Source organism: Phyllostomus discolor, chromosome 2, assembly GCF_004126475.2.
Source record: "Phyllostomus discolor isolate MPI-MPIP mPhyDis1 chromosome 2, mPhyDis1.pri.v3, whole genome shotgun sequence".
NCBI classification, from domain to species: domain Eukaryota; kingdom Metazoa; phylum Chordata; class Mammalia; order Chiroptera; family Phyllostomidae; genus Phyllostomus; species Phyllostomus discolor.
Genome location: NC_040904.2, coordinates 61,194,046 through 61,212,793, shown reverse-complemented (window position 1 = coordinate 61,212,793; position 18,748 = coordinate 61,194,046). Strand labels below are relative to the sequence as shown.

The 18,748-nt window shown below is 43.6% G+C and overlaps 1 protein-coding gene across 1 annotated transcript in view; it reads right to left on the bottom strand.

Annotated features, from left to right (window-relative positions):
* Positions 1–18,748, bottom strand: part of MED12L (mediator complex subunit 12L) — a 317,972-nt gene that overhangs the window by 254,960 nt on the left and 44,264 nt on the right. Inside the window, 1 exon segment of the mRNA XM_036017911.1 lies at positions 15,864–16,023. Coding sequence (XP_035873804.1) covers positions 15,864–16,023 — 160 coding nt within the window.

Here is an 18,748-nt window from a genome sequence, read left to right as displayed (position 1 = left end):
TGTGCCTGTGTTTGAAACTTCCCCAATAAGAGGCTTCTAAAAGTTAATTGGTTGTATCCTATCAAATGATTCACAGAAAACCTGAAACCCGCTTCTCAGCCACTGTCCAAGTGGGCCATGAAAGGGGAAATCAGCATGCTGATTGGCAGTGTGGATCAGGAGCAGCCCAAATGAAAACCGCTCCCTCAGTGCAATGGGACCCTCGGTGTCAGCCCACTGGCCAGAACGCTGTTTTGCTGAATGTTTGGTTAGTAAAATCAGGCCTCTACAGGGAAGGCGGGGGGGGGGGGGGGGGGCGGGCGGGGGGCTGCTGGCACTGGGTGGAAATGCTAGCATATAATAAGTTATTGAAATCTTTATGCTTAAAAAGTTTTTCTCTAACCTGGAGAATACTGTTTACTGGCTAATACTGAGCATCTGTTTCTGTGTGAATGAGTAATTATGTTATTTTGAACTAGCCATTTACCTCTGGTTTTATTCACTGAGCAATCACACCAGCTACTGCCCCTTGGCGATCAGGGTGACAACTCAAGATAACCATGGGTATTTTGCAGCTAGCATTAAATGCCTACTGGGACCTGTGGCTACAAAGGTGAGGAGAAAGCACCTTTCAGGAATGAGTCCCTACCTGAAGCGACTCATTCCTGAGTTAGGGAGCCTTGGATACTGACAGCATTGTGATAAGTGCTTTGACTTGTCATGAGACACAGGAAAAGAAGCAGGGGGTCATTTTAGCCCCATCTTCGGGGAAGGTACCAAGGCGTTCCACACACTGAAACAGCAGCCTGTAACATGCCAGACTATGCAGCCAGCAGGAAGGTGGAGGAAGGGTCAGCAGTGAGGCTAGGAAGAAGAAAGGAGGCAGGAGCCAGAGGTCCTCAGATGCTAGTGCACAAAATGGTCACCAGAGGGTGCTCAAATTCAGAGATATCAACCCCGTAAATCCAGAGTGGGGTCCAGAAGCCTGCCTGCATTTATAACCAGCAGCCCAGTGATTCCGACCCAGAGTGACAATCTACGGAGTTTGGTCTTTCATCACAAATTATTAAAAGCCACAGAAGGATTTTAGCCAAAAAAAATCAGATACGTAAATACTCTCAGGGAGTGTCAGGAAGACAAGTTGAAAGGAGGCTGCCAAGTCCAGCAGGGCAGTGACTGAGGAGGAAACAAAAGAAGCGGCAGGTAGACCAGTAACCAACCTGATACTGGACAGAAGGGAGAGAGGGGCTCCCTCGGTGCCGTGGGCTGAGATGCGGAACAGAGACAGCAAGCAGGGGAGGGGGGTGAAGGGACTGAATGCAGCTTGTTTGTATTAACTTTTTGTTTTAATTAAGCTTTTTATTTGGAGATAATTATAGATTCACATACAATTATAAGAAAGATCCCACATACCTTTTACATCCTCTTCCCAAAGGTTAACATCTTGTAAAATTGTGGTATAATATCACAACCAGGACAGACATTAAGACAACTCACCAAGCTTACCCAGGTATCCTAGTTTTGAGTCAGTTTTGGACACTTGAATTTGAGGCATCAGAGACATTTGTGGGAAAATATGTCCAGGGGCAGGTAGATACACAGGTCTGACACTCAGAGGAAGGGCCAGGGTGAAGACACAGATGTGGGGACCGTTTCCTATGTGGGTTTGATGCCTTCAAGAGTATGACAGTAAGTGTCCAGCAGACACCATCCCAGGGGAGGTATAGGTAGGTTTCTTTTGCAGAGTAAGAACATGGTTGTGGGCTCACAGGGCACTCAGTCCTCTCCTACACCCTCAGTGGACATTGCAGGCTTGGTGGGTGTGACAAGCACAGGTTGTGTGGTCTGAGTGTGGTCAGAGAGCCTGATTCTTGGCCCACTCCAATCACCTGCCATCTTTGGGGTCTTGGGCAACTCCTTCTGCCCCTGGGTGGCTCAGTTACTTATCTATAAAACAGGTCTGCCCTGACTGGTGTGGCTCAAGGGGTTGGGTGTCATCCTGCAAACCAGTTCAGCCCTAGTCAGAGCATATGCCTGGGTTGTGGGCCAGGTCCCTCTGGTCAGGGGCGTGCGAGAGGCAACTGATTGATGCTTCTTTTGCACATCGATGTTTCTCTCCTTTTCCTTCCCTTCCCCTCTTTCTAAAAATAAATAAATAAAATCTGAAAAAAAAAAAAAAATATATATATGAAAAACAGGACTGTTCAGTGTACTTAGCCTACAGGGTTATTTTGAGAACTAAGTGATATACAACATGCTCAGAACTGTGATATGTGCCAAGGAGAAAGCAAACTTATGTGATTTACATGGCTGGGCACACAGCAGCCCACAGATGGGAGGCAGATGAAAGCAGGATGTCACCAGCCAAGCTGAGAACAGGGAAAGAATGCAGGTAAATTTGTGCAGGTGGAAGTGAGCAGGTAGCTAAGGGCGACTACTCACAGAGTTTATCTCTTTGAAGTCCAAGGAGAGGGTGAAAGGCAGGGATGGAAGTCTGAAGAGAGAGGTGAACAGCTAACCACAGGGCACTCTACCCCAGCGGTACATAATATAGTTGAAGAGGGAATGACAAAAAAAATGCCCCCCTCAAAGGTTAGGGTCATTATTAGGCAACATAAGATAATAGCACGACTGCATGACAGGCAGTTCATGCTTAAGGATTTCACGGTGAGAACAGACCAAAGCGGCCAACCGGAGAAACGGGGGGGCACAGTCTCAGGCAGAGAATGGGGAAAGAAGGGCTGGCAGGGAAGGGCTGGCAGGAACAAGAAAGACTTGTGTCCCAGGCGGCGAGGGTACTCCTAACTGCACCTTCCTGCTTGCAGGGCCTGGCGGTATCTGATACCTGGGGAGAGCAACATCTGACTCTTTTCTTGGTTTTCCCCTCTTGCTGTCAGGTCTCTGATTCTTGTTTCCATTCTAATGTAGACAATGCTAACTGTTACATTTAAGGATTTTTGTCTAGTTGTTCTTTATCCCTATCAACCCCATACATGCATCTGAAGCCAAGGCTCTTGGCAACCACAGAATCCAATTTTAGCCCCTAGAACAAGAATTTCTTATTCAACACATCAATCACTCGACCAGTTTCTTGGCACACGGACGGCTTCGGGGGTTTCTTCCTGAGGGAGGGGCCCATACTGAACATGGGCCATAGCAATTCAACTCCTCCTCAGGGGTGTGACATGCTGTTTGGAGTTAATGCCACATTAGCACACGGGAAGTTCCGCAAATCTTTTCAGCTTTCTGTAGAGACCTGAGAGAGCCTCGGCCATGGTGGGATAATCCCAGCACAAATAACAGGACATTATATTTACAAATATGAAACTGGTACACTTAATTAACCCCTTAGGACGAGTCCCCACAGCCTTCCACATCTGAGACCAAGTCATGGGTTCTACTGCCCCAGGAGAGGAAAACTACAGCAACACAACAGGCTTGTCTTTAGCAAGACAGCGGACTTGATGAGACCACAGCGTTGCTTCCCTGTGCAGAGAACACACCTCTGCGCAGGTGTCATGGCCAGGCCCCTCCGAGGATCTGGGTGGAAGGGGGTGAAATGGAGGGGCAGCTGAGGAAAAACTCTGGCTGCCAGCCCCACTGAAGGCTTCAAACCTATTTGAATTATTACATCAGACATTTCATTACCCTTAATCCTCTTCCAGCTCCTGCTAAAATGGAAGTGGTAGAAATCCCCCGTCATTTGCAAAGCAAAAATAAATTACACTTTCTTTTTAGTTTACACTGAAATTTCATCCCATAAACAACATGGTCCGAGTGAAGTCTCTACAGCTCAAGCAGCACTGGGTTTGCTATTCCATCCGAAAGGCAGGTGCTGTGCAGTCTGTACTTTGGGACAAGCTTTCGATAGGTAACAGTCTTTCATCAGGACACAAATACAAATACTACTACAGACATTATATTGCCAGATAACCAGGTAAAGTAACTCCAAAAAGGTCTCACACATCGAAATGCTTATACACTACACAGACCAAGCAGACCCAGCAGACACATCCCAGTATGAAAATAAAGGCAGAATTTTATTTTTCTGGAGACCAAAGTCTGATGCCCCATATATTCACTTAACTGAATCTGTTCACTCGGGCTGTGTTACTCTCACAAAGACATTCCGACTGGTAATGTACTGACCCTTCACTAACATGTTTTCTATCCTACCTATATATTCCATATATTCCTTGACTCCAAAATAACTGTGAGTTGAAAAGGACTTTAGAGCCACTTTAGCCCAGAGATTTCATTTGGAAGAGTATACAAATTTTGTCTGAAAATGACTCTGAAACTTAAGGTACATCTTTTCTAATTGAAAAAAAAAATTTCTATTCATCATGGAATTAACACTCCAGTGCAAAGGTCCAACTCTTCTAACTCATCAAAATGTTAGTAGCTTACAGCCTGTCGAAAGAACAAGGCCACCATATGCACAATGCGGAACAAGTATTAAGTTTCTGCAACGTAAAAACACAGACTAAGACATACACAAGGAAGACAGACATCTCGGAAGACACACAAGCAGCCTCAAACGGCTGCTCCTGAGGAGCGCAGTGGGGGCTCCAGGACCCAGCGGGAGGGAGCACAGTGAGGCGAGAACTCTCCGTGAACACCTGACACTCTGTGTTTGGTACCTTGGAGGTGTATTGCCTATGTAAAAGGTTCAGCCACACAAGAAGCTGTCTTTTTTAAAAATTCTCGTGTTGAGGCTTTAAGCAACAGACTTGCAGGATGAACAACAAATGTTCATTAATCACTGAGCTTTTTGAAGCATTTTTCATACTTGGCCCAGCACCACTGCCCTGTCCCAGCCCTACAGTCGCCCCTCGCTGCATTCAGGCAGGCTGTGAAGCAAACAGGACCCAGAAACAAAGACAGAGCTCCCAGTTCTACTTTCCGTGGATTTTCTCACCCTAATTTGTAAACTGAAGGTAATCAGCTACCTCGGAGGGATTTTGGGAGGACTGCCCCAAAGGCAATAACCAGTGTGTCAACTACAAAAACCACAGGTATTCCTGTAGTAGATGTTTCCAGGGTAGACATACATGCAGGTACTAACTAACAGTCATAAAGAGTAAAAGCTTACAACACTGAGAATGAAATTTAGTTCTGATTACCATTTCATCATAGAAGATGATCAAGTAACCCAAGCAGTAGTTAACACAAAACTGAGTAGGAAACAGGTAATGTTGAGTGGCAACAGGTTCTGAACAGAAAATGCAAGACTAGATCATTCACCCAGAGCAGCAAGACCAGAAGAAACGACAGTAGTGGAGACAAAGCAAATGCAGCACACACAACAGAGCCAGGGGTCTAACTCATTTGCTCTCAACCTGCCAGGGAAGAAGATGATTAACTTAAGATCAAGAAATATTTTTTTCAGATGCAAAAAGAAAACAAAAACAAAAAATGTTCCCAATTTTTATTTGAAGGCCATACTTCTTTAAGGCCCACTTCATATTTTTCCTCCTTCAAAACAAAAACATCCCCCAATTTTTCCAGTCCCACCATCATTTCCTGTATAATTATGGGAAATTGTGTACTGCTGCCCTGTTCTACATGTGCCTCTTGTCTCCACAAAAATGGGAGCCCCTTAAGGCCAGAGAGCACAGCCCTGCTTTAGTTAACTTCTTTACAGCATCTGCCCCAACTTGTAGGAGCTCACAAAACCTTTTTAAAACTGAATCACTCCTGATTCAAGTGAAATATAAGATGTTCTTGAATGTATTTCTCTAAGAAATTCAAAAGCAATCATAGCCAGACATTACCTTCGATTTCATCAAAATTTTAAGTGGCCATGAATACACACAACCCCTGCCACCATCATACACCAGCGTGTTCACAATGTCTAGCCATTGCCCAAGAAATGACAGTCGGGGGCATAGTGCAATGGATGCTCAAGCTTTGAGGTGAAAGACAGTGGAGGAACAGGATAGCTGCCAGTGCCAAACTTACCCCACAGGCCCCATTCCTTTTATTGGAGAATGGTTTTTACCAGATAGCCAGAGTTACCTCATCAATTAAAATCTATTTTCATGCCCTAAGTAAAGCATGAATTTAAATTACATTTATACAAGCACTCTGTCCAATCTTCAGAGTTATCTCTCTTATGACAAATGAGATACAAGGAGCACTCTGAAAATGTGCAAGCAATCTTGACTTGCAACTAAAAGCTTGTTGCTGGAATCGAAAAAGTTAGTATGCAATGTCTTGAAGGACCCAAACTAAAAGTAAGCTGGTTGGCTTAGATAAGAAACCAGACTGTCAATTATGTGTTTAGCAGGCTTTATTTTTGCAGTCCAAATGGCTCAGTGAATATGTCACAAATTAATTACCCACTGTGCAAGAAGGGTAGCCGTTTCTGCTCCACATTTGCGAATGGAGGGCGATAAAGACAGTGGCTCCAAGAACAGTCAGCCAAGGAAAGTCTCTCATCCAACTGCAACCCCCAACCCAACAAAACCTCAGGGACACTGAGGATAAACAGACCAGTTCCCTAGGCAGTTTGACCACAACGCATTTTAAGTTTCTTCTAATCTATCTGTTCCCTCAAAAGCGACCTCACACCCATGATACATCTTGTCACTTTCCACCATATCGAACACTCCACAGTTCCTAGGCAGAATTCAAGTTGCTCATCTTGCAAACGAAGTCATCTTCCTCTTTCATTTCTATGTACCTGGGACTGTACTATGCTCTGCCTGCTCCCATGCACTCATGAGAACAAGAGTCCAAGCCCCTCCAATGTGGCCACAGCCCCCAGTTTTGCATCCCATTCCCTGCTGCCCCTTTCTCCCTAGTGAGGCTTCTTGCCTCCAGGGACGCAGGCCTGCACCACGCACTCTCCCGGCAACCGTGTTGCCGCAGGAAGGAAAGAGCAAACACCCTCTAGTGAGTCAACCTGCACCTGTGCCAGGAAGCTACTTCACTTTGAGGCCTGAGTCTCTCGTAGTCAAAAGGGAATAATAAAATCTACACTACAAGGCTCTTACACTAATGATTACAGATAATGTTTACAAAGTTCCGAGCACAATGCACAAAATAATTAATAAGTACTGGCTAGTAACGACAGTAGTCGCAAGGGCGACTCTCGAGTACTATCGGTAGTCTACATTTACTGACCATTCACAGTGCTCCGGGCACAGCTCTAAACAGTACCAGTGACTCATTTTATTCTTAAAAGATACTGTCAACTGTCAACCATCCCCACTTTACAGACAAGAAACTGAGGGAGCACTGCAATGACGGCAGCACGGGGCCCTTGCATGGCCCCCATCAACCAGCAGGCAGGACTCACATGCTCCGCTCAGGCAAACAGCCTTTCATCACCACCCACTGGTAACTGAATGCTGAGCCAAAAAAAATAAAACCCCGGCAGTGCCAGTCTTAGTCAAACTGTCTGATGACCCTATTCCTCTCCTGTCAGAAACATGTTTCCTAGCACAACACCCCCGACTCTGTCCTCTGGGGAAAAGCCTCCTCCTTCAAACTGTGGTCAACCACCACTGCCTCTGTGGGTCTCCCTAGACTTCCCAAGTTCCTTGGGGCACCCTCTGCATTTTATTCATTTCACTATCAGCCCTAGGGCCAGGGTGTCAAACACATTTTCACCGGGGTCACATCAGCCTCGAAGTTGCCTTCAAAGGGCTGAATGTAATTTTAGGACAGTATAAATGTAACTACTCAACAGTTAAGCAAGAGCTCAGCACTGCTGCTGGGTAGAAAAAAGGTGCCCAGCCGGATAAAACAAGGTGGAGGGCCAGATTCGGCCCAAGGGCATTGTGTTTGCCACCTGTGCCCTAGGGCATACATCCAAGCAATCCAAATATTAGAGAAGCCAGGAGAAGCTAACACTACATTCCCCCTCTCTGTCCCCACAGACCAGCAGTGTCTGAAGAGGCTGCAGGGCCCTGGTGGACTAGTACACTGAGGGTCCACGCACCATGCACACATTAGCACCCTCCCCTGTGACACGGGGATCAAGCATCTCTCTCACAGCGTACCTGCAAGGTGAACTGGGAAGCAAACAGAACAGACACCAAACAGACACCAAACCTAGCAGACGTTCACTAATGAAATGGGGAACACGGACAGCACGCCACAGTAACCCCAGGAGAGCTAGTAAGGGATCGATTACTCTCACACAAGCTGACAGGAAAGCCAGCCTTGGGGTCCAACGGCAAGGGGATGAAGCATCACTGAGGCTAAAAAGCGCTCTCAGATGACAGAGGGCACTTCCACAGTACGATCAGGAACTGATTCAATATAGGCTTGCAGCCTGCTTACCTCAGTGAGGGGGATTTGGTAATCAGTCAAGAAAGGCTCTTACAGTGAGAGCAATAATGGTAGTAAATGCTGTAGTTATTATTTGCAGGCTCAGCAACAATAAGACCCCTCACAGGGGGAATTCCTACAAATAAATGTACGGAGTTCTGTATTATTTACTATAAAGATATTGCTTAATCTGTTCAAAAACTTTAGTTATGTAACTGTAAGTTTCACTTTTTTATTTTTAACTATTATTAGCTAGACCATTTTAAATGCCTTTCTCTGGTAAGCCCAAAATATTTAAGACGGCTAAGCATCTTTGTTCAGTTAAAAACTGAATAGCATTCAACTCTAAAAAATATCAGAAACTAACACTGTATTTTGCCTGGTGTGCTTTTCCTCCAGCCCACAACACTCACCTGCGTTGACAGCATTTTCCAAACACCAAGTCCACCTATAACCTCTTCTGTATTTTGGTTTTTAGGCCTCATAAGGACTAAAAATTACAACCTCTTCCTCCAAGCTCCCCTAATTCTCCTCTATTTTAAAATCTCTGCCCAGATGTGACATTTATCCAAGTCAAATATTTCTTTACCCTCCTTGAAATTACACATAAAACCTCACGGGTAAGCCCAGGGCCCCCTACCTCCTCTCACTTTTGGGGACACACTACTGGGTCTGCCTTTCCTGGCTGCCAGCTCCCCAGATTAGCAACCCATTTAATCTACACTTTACATTGTCACTCTACACAACAAGAGTGAGGATCTCTGTGTTCCTATGTTTAAAGAATTCACACACCAGGGCCCGCTCCCTCATTGCTGTTAGCCCATTTAACTTTAGGAAAAAGTCTCTTCAATAAAATAAAACAGCAGTGCTATTTTATAACACTGTTCTAACTCTGAATGTGGGAACTGAAAATAAAGCATATGTTTCTATTACAAAGGAATAAAGGCCATTTCTACTAAAAAAAAAACTATAAATGGTAAGAAAAAACATCAAGACAACCTAGACATAAAACCAACACTAGAAAAGGGTGACACCTGGTAGTCAATCTTGCCCCAAATGTGCTGAATGATTCTTTTTACTATCAAAGCCTGAACACAGAACCTATTACTCCAAGTTAATCTTCTGAAATGTATGCAATTTAATCCAATTCAGCACATATATATGTGTGTACTTGCTTGGCTGTATTGCTTGCTTGGAGTGGGAAACTTGCTATATTATGGCTGTGTCTGCACAGCCAAATGCTTCCAAATGTACTGTACAATCTGCTTAAAGAGGCTGAGGAAGGTACTGAAGACAAGGCAGAAAATGCGAGGTTAGGAGTGCAGCAGGGTGACAGTAAACCAAGATCAAACATTTGGAAACATGTTCTTTCCATATAGTATAGATAGGATGCTCATTTGCATTTTAAGAACACATATCAGGATAGAGAAAAACTAGGTATTAACATAGTTAAATTACTTATTAATTATAAAGCACAAAATAGTAACTTTGCAGTAGAGAGAAATCTGGTAGGCATCATCATACCCAAATGACCCAAGTGCGACCACCATTGTCAAGACCATGTGACATGATGCACTGAGACACTCACAGCCTCCTGGTCTTCCTACCAAAGCACATCACCTGAATCCAGTCATGAGGCCCTGGACAGTTGCCAGGAAGGGACAAAATAACTCATCTGTCCTGTTCAAAAATATCAAGGTCAAGAAAAAGGCTGGAGAACTGTTCCAGATTAAAAGACTGAAATGCACGGCAATTAAAAGCAACATGGATTGTGGGTCAAGGCTGAGAAGACTGATGTCCAGTGAGACTAATAAGGACTCTGCCTGGAATCCCCCAGACACTGGGTGGCAGACCTGGGGCAGGTAAAACCCAAAGCTCTTTGCAGGACGCTCTTTGCAGCTCTTTGCCTGACAGGTCAGGGTTGAACTCCTGATCGCATGCATTTTTTAAATATTTTTAGTTTTAGCCTTAAGCATTTTTTAGGTCAAAGCTTTTATTCTCTGCCATGAGAAATTGATAGGCACCTGACCTTCATGGATTTAAAAATTCGCACCCTTTAATACCCATAAATAACCATAAAGACCCACAAACTGTAACACTTTGTAAATAAACTCAGTCAAAAAACAAACTCTGGTTACATGGTTTATGGAAAAATAAAAAAGCTATTGGGTAAGCCTAACCAACCATCCATTCTGGATATACAAATAACAGACATTTTAGCTTTGTGGGCATAGAAAATAATCCCACCAAAAAACCAACTGGTTATACTAGTAAGAAAATGAATGGTAAATGTAATGAATCTAACGGAAAGTGCATGATGCTCTTAACTAAAAACTGGAGCTAAGCCCTGGCTGGTGTAGCTCAGTGGACTGAGCACCAGCTGGGAACCAAAGTGTCCCAGGTTCAATCCCCAGCCAGAGTACATGCCTGGGTTGCAGGCCATAAACCCCAGCAACCGCACATTAATGTTTCTCTCCCTCTCTCTCCCTCTCTCTCTCCCTCTCCCTCTCTCTCTCTCTCTCTCTCTCTCTCTCTCCCTCCCTTCCCTCTCTGAAAATAATCTAAAAAAATTTTTTTTAAAAGATTAAAAAAAAAAAAACTGGAGCTAGGCTTGCCTCCATGTATTTGGTGGAGGAAATTATATGGTCCCAGCGACACACTCATATCTCAAATTGCTAAAACTTCACATGCTCTTGCAAATGATGAGGGTCTATCAAACTTTTATTTGTCCCAAAATGTACATTTCATTTGGCAGAATCATTCCTACATGATCACCTTTTTTGCTTTTCTGTGACAGTTAAAATCAGATTAAAATAAGCATCATGGAAAACACTGACAGGAAAAAGTTACCAAAAAAAAAAAAAGAAGAAGAAGAAGAAGAGAATCTAGGGGACGGAGGAGTAGACTCTCTATTATAGCTGGTGATGCTGGAAGATTCCAGGAATATGAATTGGGACAAACAGAAAAAAATGCATGAACACATACACACAAATGCTTCAGGCCTAAGTATCCATTTATTTATCTTAAAAATGACTGAGCACCTTCCATATGCCAGACACTGTCCTGGGAGACCCAGCATGCACAAAGTCTGACATTTCTCATGGAGAAATAGTGGGGAGAAGGTGGAGATAAGTGATCATAAATTAATTTTAAATATATCATGAGGCGGTATTAAGAGCTATGATGAAAAATAAAGCAGGACGAGAAGACAAAGTGACAGGGAAATAGCCAGGTCTGAGAAGGCTTCTCTCAGAGTGCGGGAGTGCCCTCCGAGCTGCTGGCAGTGGGGGGGGGAGCAGGCCAGGCCGGCGGACATCTGTGGTTGGGAGGGAGAGAGGTCCTTCAGGTCAAGGCCCGGAGATCCCAACATGCATGCAGGGCACTGGTGTCCGGCTGACACAGACATCTGATTAAGACAGGGAGCCAGGAGAGGATTCCCAGCACAGGAGTATGGCATCATTTATGTTTTGGCTACAAAGTAGAAAGCTATCATTAGAGAAGCAAGAACAAAAACAAGATCAGCTGGAGGCCCTACAACAGCACAGGCAAAGGTGGAGGGGGGGCAGGTTGGGGCCAGAATATCAGCTGTGGAAGGAGGAATACGTTGTCAAATTGATTATACTTTGAAAGAAAGCTGACAGGACTGCTGAGGAACTGAATGTCGTGTTTTGAGAGAAAGATAAAAGCCCAGAATGACAATACAGCTTTACCTTTACCCACTGGTGACTACAAGTACATCTGCTAACAAAGAGAGGCCTGAGGAAGGAGCAAGTATAAGGATGGTGAGAAGTCAAGACTGATTTGATCTACATTAGGTTTAAGGTGCCTATTAGTCATAAAAGTAGAGGTGGCTAGTGAGTAACCAGATATGCAAGTTCTGTGGAGAAGTGTTAATAAATGCAACACAGCCCTGGCTGGTGTGTCTCAGTGGACTGAGTGCTGGCCAAAGGGTCACCAGTTCAGTTCTCTGTCAGGGCACATGCCTGGGTTGTGGGGCCAGGTCCCCAGTAGGGGGTGCATGAGAGGCAACCACACACTGATGTTCCTCTCCCTCTCTTTCTCCTTCCCTTCCCTCTCTCTAAAAATAAATAAATGAAATCTTTTTAAAAAAACAAGTAAATAAATGCAACAGATAAACAGAGATGCAGAAATAAGAATTGTATATATGTGTGTGTACACAAACACACAATGAATGAAGGAAAGTCCAAGAAGGCAAACACAGGGAAGGGAGCAGAGAAACTTTAACACTGTGTCCACTTTAGCACGGCTGGAAAACATGGTAAAGAGAATGTATTGCTTTAGTGATAAAAAGGGGGCATTTCTTTTGTTCCCCCGAATAAAATAATAAGCTGATGAAAAATAATTAAACTCAGAAGTAAAGAGTTGAGACTTCCAGCCAAGATGGAGGCATAGGTGGATGCACCGTATCTCCAAACACAACCAAGATTGGAACAACAATTTAGAGGCAGAATAACACCCAGAACTGACAGAGAATTTATCTGAATGGAAGTCGGACAGCCAAGAAGTTGAAGTAGACGCGTTCATCCAGACTGGTAGGAGGGGCGGAGACAAACAGCCAGGTGCAGGTCCTGGAGCAGGTCCTGGCGAGGAGAGCAGATACAGTTGGGCGCATAAGGCAACTGGGGACACGTAAGACATCGGGGGCGTGCAAGATCACAGCAGGTGGACCCTGAGTACACAAGAGGCAGCTGGCAGACCCAGTGAGGCGGCGATTGTGGAAAAGGGCAGAGCGAGCAACCCAGGATCCCAGAGAAGGGACTGAGGTCCCATGGAGAACACATCTACCACCATTGTTCCCTCCCAATCCCGCCCGCACATACAATGTCACAATCTAGCGACTGGGGTGCCTAGCCCTGGTGAACACCTAAAGGCTCCTCCCCTCACAGTAACAGGAACAACCAGACCAAGAAATAAAAAATAAAATAAAATAAGAGACATGTCTCAAACAGAAGAACAGATCAATGCCCCAGAACTCATCATTTTAAGTGACTAAGAGATAGCCAATCTATCAGATACACAGTTCAAAAGACTAGTGATCAGGAAGCTCACAGAATTGGTTGATTTTGAGCGCAAATTAGGTGAACAAATGCAGGTTACCATAAAAGAAATGAAGGAAAATGCACAGAGAACCAATAGTGACGGGAAGGAAACTGGGACTCAAAACAATGGAGTGGACTAGAAGGAAGAAAGAAACAACCAAACAGGAAAGAATAGAGAAATAAGAATTCAAAAAACGAGGAGAAGTTTAGGAACCTCCAGGACATCTTTAAATATTCCAACATCGAATTATAGGGGTACCAGAAGGAGAAGAGGAAAAGCAACAAATTGAACACATATTTGAACAAATAATAAAGAACAAACAACTTCCCCATTCTGGCAAAGGAAATAGACTTCCAGGAAATCCAGGAAGCTCAGAGAGTCCCAAAGAAGTTGGACCCAAGAAGAAACACACCAAGGCACATCATAATTACATTAGCCAAGGTAAAAATGAAGGAGAGAACCCTAGAAGCAGCAAGAGATAAGGGGACAGTCACCTACAAAGGAGTTCCCATCAGACTGTCAGCTGATTTCTCAAAAGAGACCTTACAGGCAAGAAGGGGCTGGAAAGAAGTATTCCAAGTCATGAAAGACAAGGACCTACATCCCAGATTACTCTATCCAGCAAAGCTGTCATTTAGAATGGAAGGGCAGAGAAAGTGCTTTTCAGATAAGGTCAAGTTAAAGGAGTTCATCATCACCAATTCCTTATTTTATGAAATGTTAAAGGGACTTATCTAAGAAAAGAAGATTAAAAAAAAAAAACATGTATAGTAAAAGGACAGCAAACTCACAATTATTAACAACCACACCTAAAGCAAAAACAAAAGCAACTAAGCAAACAACTAGAACAGGAACAGAACCACAGAAATGGAGATCACATGGAGGGTTAGCAACAGGGGAGTGGGAGGAGGAGAGAGGGGGAAAAGTTACAGAGAATAAGTAGCATAGAATGTAGGTTGAAAATAGATAGGGGGAGGGTAAGAATAGTACAGGAAATGTAGAAGCTAAAGAACTTATAAGTATGACACATGGACATGACTAAAGGGGGGATATGGGTGGGAGAGGGTATACAGGGTAGAGGGGAGTGAAGGGGGAAATGGGACAACTGTAATAGCATAATCAATAAAATATATTAAAAAAATAAGTACAAAGTTAACTAAAATCTGTGAAACAGCCGGCAAAGACAACCACTGTTAACGGTGAATTATTTCCTCCCAGCCTTTTTTCCCCTAGACACTCACACATATACACGGCAGTTTTTTGAAGTACAGTTCATTTCTGCTTATTTTAATATGCACGCAATAGGCTGAACTCAAAAGTGACAGCCATAAAATTCTTTTTTGTTTTATTTTGTTTCGAATTTATGCTTTCACACTTTTAGTGCTGCTGACCTGGGACCCTGCCCGGCACCTGAGGACATTCGCATTTTCTGGCCCTGCTCCCCAGAGCTTCATAGTTAGGGCCTCCCTGACAGAATCATAAGCATGTTTTCGTTTCATAAAGAATTATTTGTAAACCTAATTTTTAAATAGACATCTTTAGATGTAATTCTCTGTGCACATTTCTAGTGTAATACAAACCTTTTATAAAGCATGCTTTAGCACCACCTCAAGGAGTCACTGTCTAGTTACCAAAAGAGTGAAGACTCTGACTAAAAATACTTTCCCTTCAGTTCATTCAATAAATACCTACCATGAGCCAGCACCTGTGTGTGTGGTGTGTGTGTGTGTGTGTGTGTGTGTGTAGGGGGAATGACAGACACTAAATTTTTAAAGATAATTTCAGTTAGTGAAAGATGCTGTGAATAAAATCACAACACATGAGACATAACAGGGAGGAAGGGGAGAAAGACAGGAAGTGCTGCTTAGCTAGGTGTCCAGAGAAAAACCTGCTGAGGAAACGACATAGGAGCCAAAGGCTCAGTGAAGAGAAGGAGGTACACAAGTATCCTGAAGAGCAGCCCAGGTTCAGGGAGGGGAAAATGCAGGAGCCCTGCGCAAGAAAGGAGCATGGCACGTGAGAGGACAGAAGGCAGGCAGTCTGGCCAGAACACCTCAAGAAGACGGAGCAAATCGTGGATGGCCTCGGTGGCCACAGCAAAGAGTCTGGATGCTCATTCTAACTGCCACAAGAAATTATCGTAAAGTCATAAATAGGGATATGAAATGATCTGATTTAGGCTTAGTGATGAGTGTGGCAATTGCATAAGGAGAAAAGTAAAAGCAGGGAGACCAATTAGGAAGCTGTATTCAGCCAAGAGATGCCAGCGGCTAAAACCAGCATGTCAATAACTGTAGTGGTGGAAAGTGTTCAGGTGCTGGACGTATCTGAGGTAAGATCGATAGAACCTGCTGATAGAATCAGGATTCTGGGACTGAGTAAACAAGGACCAGTTTCTCCATCCACACCACGCACGACTGTTAGCTGCACCATGAACTTCACCAGTACTCACCTTGCTGGGCTGCAACCAGAGGGTGCAGACAACAATTACGTACACGATCAGTAACAAAACATACAATTTATCATACTCTCTCACTTACCCAAATTGGGATCAGTAGCCTGGCGTTTCTTAATTTTAGCTTCGGAAATAGCAGAATAATAGGCACAAGTCATCTTGATTAGCCACGTTGCTCGAACCATTGGCACTGAATATTTAGCTAAATATGCAAAAACATCTTCTTTTTTACTGAGGATGGGAACCTAAAAAATAAATCAATTTATAATAATCACATACTATGTTCGCCATTAGGCAAAAGAAAGAGTCCGTAAGTAAGTTCCTTCTGGTTATAAAAAAGTATACCCTTTAAAAAAAAAAGTATATCCTTAATGGATTTTAAGCCAATTTTGACTAAGAAAAAATAACTAAAACTATCTTGAACACTATAAGTAAGAAATTATCTGTGCCCTAACTGGTGTGGCTCAGTGGGTTGGGAGTCACCCCACAAATCGAAGATCACCAGTTCAATTCCCAGTCAGGGCACATGACCAGTTGCGAGACTGGTCCCCAGTTGGAGATGTAGGAGAGGCAACCAATCAATGTTTCTCTCACCCTCTTTCTCTCTCCCTCCCCCCTCTCTGAAAAATAAACAAATAAATAATTTTAAAACATTTAAAAAATGATTTGCAAATTTTCGGATGCTCAAAGCTACTCATCGTATCAATAAAATAGGAAAATAATTTCATGACAATCCTGTGAGTTTATCTCAAAATTGGAACAGAAAGATCAAGTGAAAAACCTGCCCCCAACTCTACACTTTATCCAAGAACACTTTTTTGTATAAAGCTTTTTAAATGTACCATTTCATAAAAATTAACAATTTCCACAAAGCTTTCAAAAGTGCCTTTAGCCAAAAATTTAAAATAGAGGCTAAAATGATGCATCAGTGAATCTGCCTAATAAACACTGAGCTAGAAATAGCTGGGTAATTAATTCACTGATGGAAAGTAGACACTTGGGGCAGTTAATTATTTCCTCCAGGCCACAAAGGTACTATTTAGCAAATTAGTATCCCCACGCACCACCAAATGGTTTGAAAGAGTTAATTCACTACAAGAGCGAATTAACTACCCTAATGCCTCATAAATACCCCAGGACTAGCCCACACATCTACATACAATCCACTGCCAAACACAGAGTAGTGGACGGAGTCTGCTGGCTCTGAGGCAGCAGGGCAGGAGCAGTGACCCGGAGAGGCGGGCACACCCCTCACAGGAGGCAGGGGACTGTTTAGTTAAACCCACCCCTGCCAGGCTCTTCATCATGAACATGATAATAATACCAGGCCCACCTCTCTTGAGTGGCTGGAAGGGTAAAGCAAAAGAATTACATGTTCAGCAAAAGAATCAACATTATAACAATTTTGCTTTGTTACCAGTTCCAAAGATCTCTCCATGCCAGCCACGATTTTCAAGCCATGGGCTTAATCCTTTCCTGAGAGGATCCTAACCCCCACAACCACAGGCATCTAGAGCCTTGGTCTCTATGCCCCATGCTCCTGTCTGACTTGGGTTGGCAACCAACGCTTCAGACCAGCTAACTGACCCACACAGCATAACATTTTTCTCTTAGTTAACCAAATGCTCGTTTAGTCAGTGGATTTTTTCCATCACACACATGTCATAAATTTGACTATTCACATACATGGTCCAACGTGTGATCCCAGAATTAAAAAATAAGTACTTTTTATAAAACAAAGCAAAGTCGCCTAATTTCACTTGAAATCATCTGGTTCTTACAAAAGTAACATCAAGCTGCTCCAGCACTGAAGGAAAAGCTAGCTGGCTGCAACGCTGAGATTCAGTGAGTCCATACAGTGTGTATTATGGGCAATGTAAATAGGCTTTTGACCCTGTATTAGTTCCTGCCTTGGGTGCAGACTTCAGAACACAGCTCCCATGACAGAGGCAACGACAAGCGTCCAAACCTGACTGAAAGGGAGCTGAAGATCACACAGGCCAAAGCTGTAAGGCTTCCTTTCTGCAGACCACAGTGATACATTTTAACAAGAAAATTTAGCTTACAAGGCACATGTTTCACGGAGCACAAGGCTCTGGGTATACTATTGTTTAAGCCAAGGACAAGAGAAGCACAGGCCTAACTATTTAGTTCAAGACCTGAGCTGCTGCTTTTTTTTTTTTTTTTTTTTCACGTAGAACATATAGTTTGGTATCAGTGAGTTAATTTCCATCACTGTCAAGGTGAGGTTGCCTCTTAATCAGACATACCAAAAGATTATAACACCAAGGCCTAAAAAAATTGGCAAATGCAAAAAAGTGAAGTTAGTATCTTCAAAGAAACATTACTAATAGTATCTTTTACAGATGGCTAAAGGATTTCTTTTGAAAAGCAATTGACAGGAAGAAGCAAAAAACTCTTTGAACATGTGAAATGTTTAGATGAAACTGCAAACAAAACTGAGCCACAGACCTTACAGTGACAGCAGAAGGCAACCCTCTAGCTTAGCTCACTGCTCCTGTGGCACAGCCCTAAGACGTGGTTCGCTCAAGTCAGGGGCTTTAGAATTCGGAAGAACACATGTGAAGAAAGTTATTTAATTAAGGAAAAGACACATACCAATGGTTTTGTCAAATGTACAGTTAGGGCCAACGCTACAGTTAGAGAAGGAAAATATGTTTACCCTGACTGAAGTATGACCCCCTTACAGTGATGGATTCTATTTGCAGCAAAGAAACCATTGGACTTGAACTTGTAGCTGAACCTAGGCAATCACTGGCAGCTGTTTGGTGTCTAAATCAAGCCAGAGCTTCATGTAAGCACCAGGAGAAAACTCAGACACCCAGCCCGTGACCCTTCTCCGTCCTCATGTCACCGTTTCCCTTGGGTGCACATCACAGCAGTGTCCCCTGTCCACTGAGCACTGGCACAGACCACAGTAATCAAAGGCACCTCAAGTGAAAATGTGGC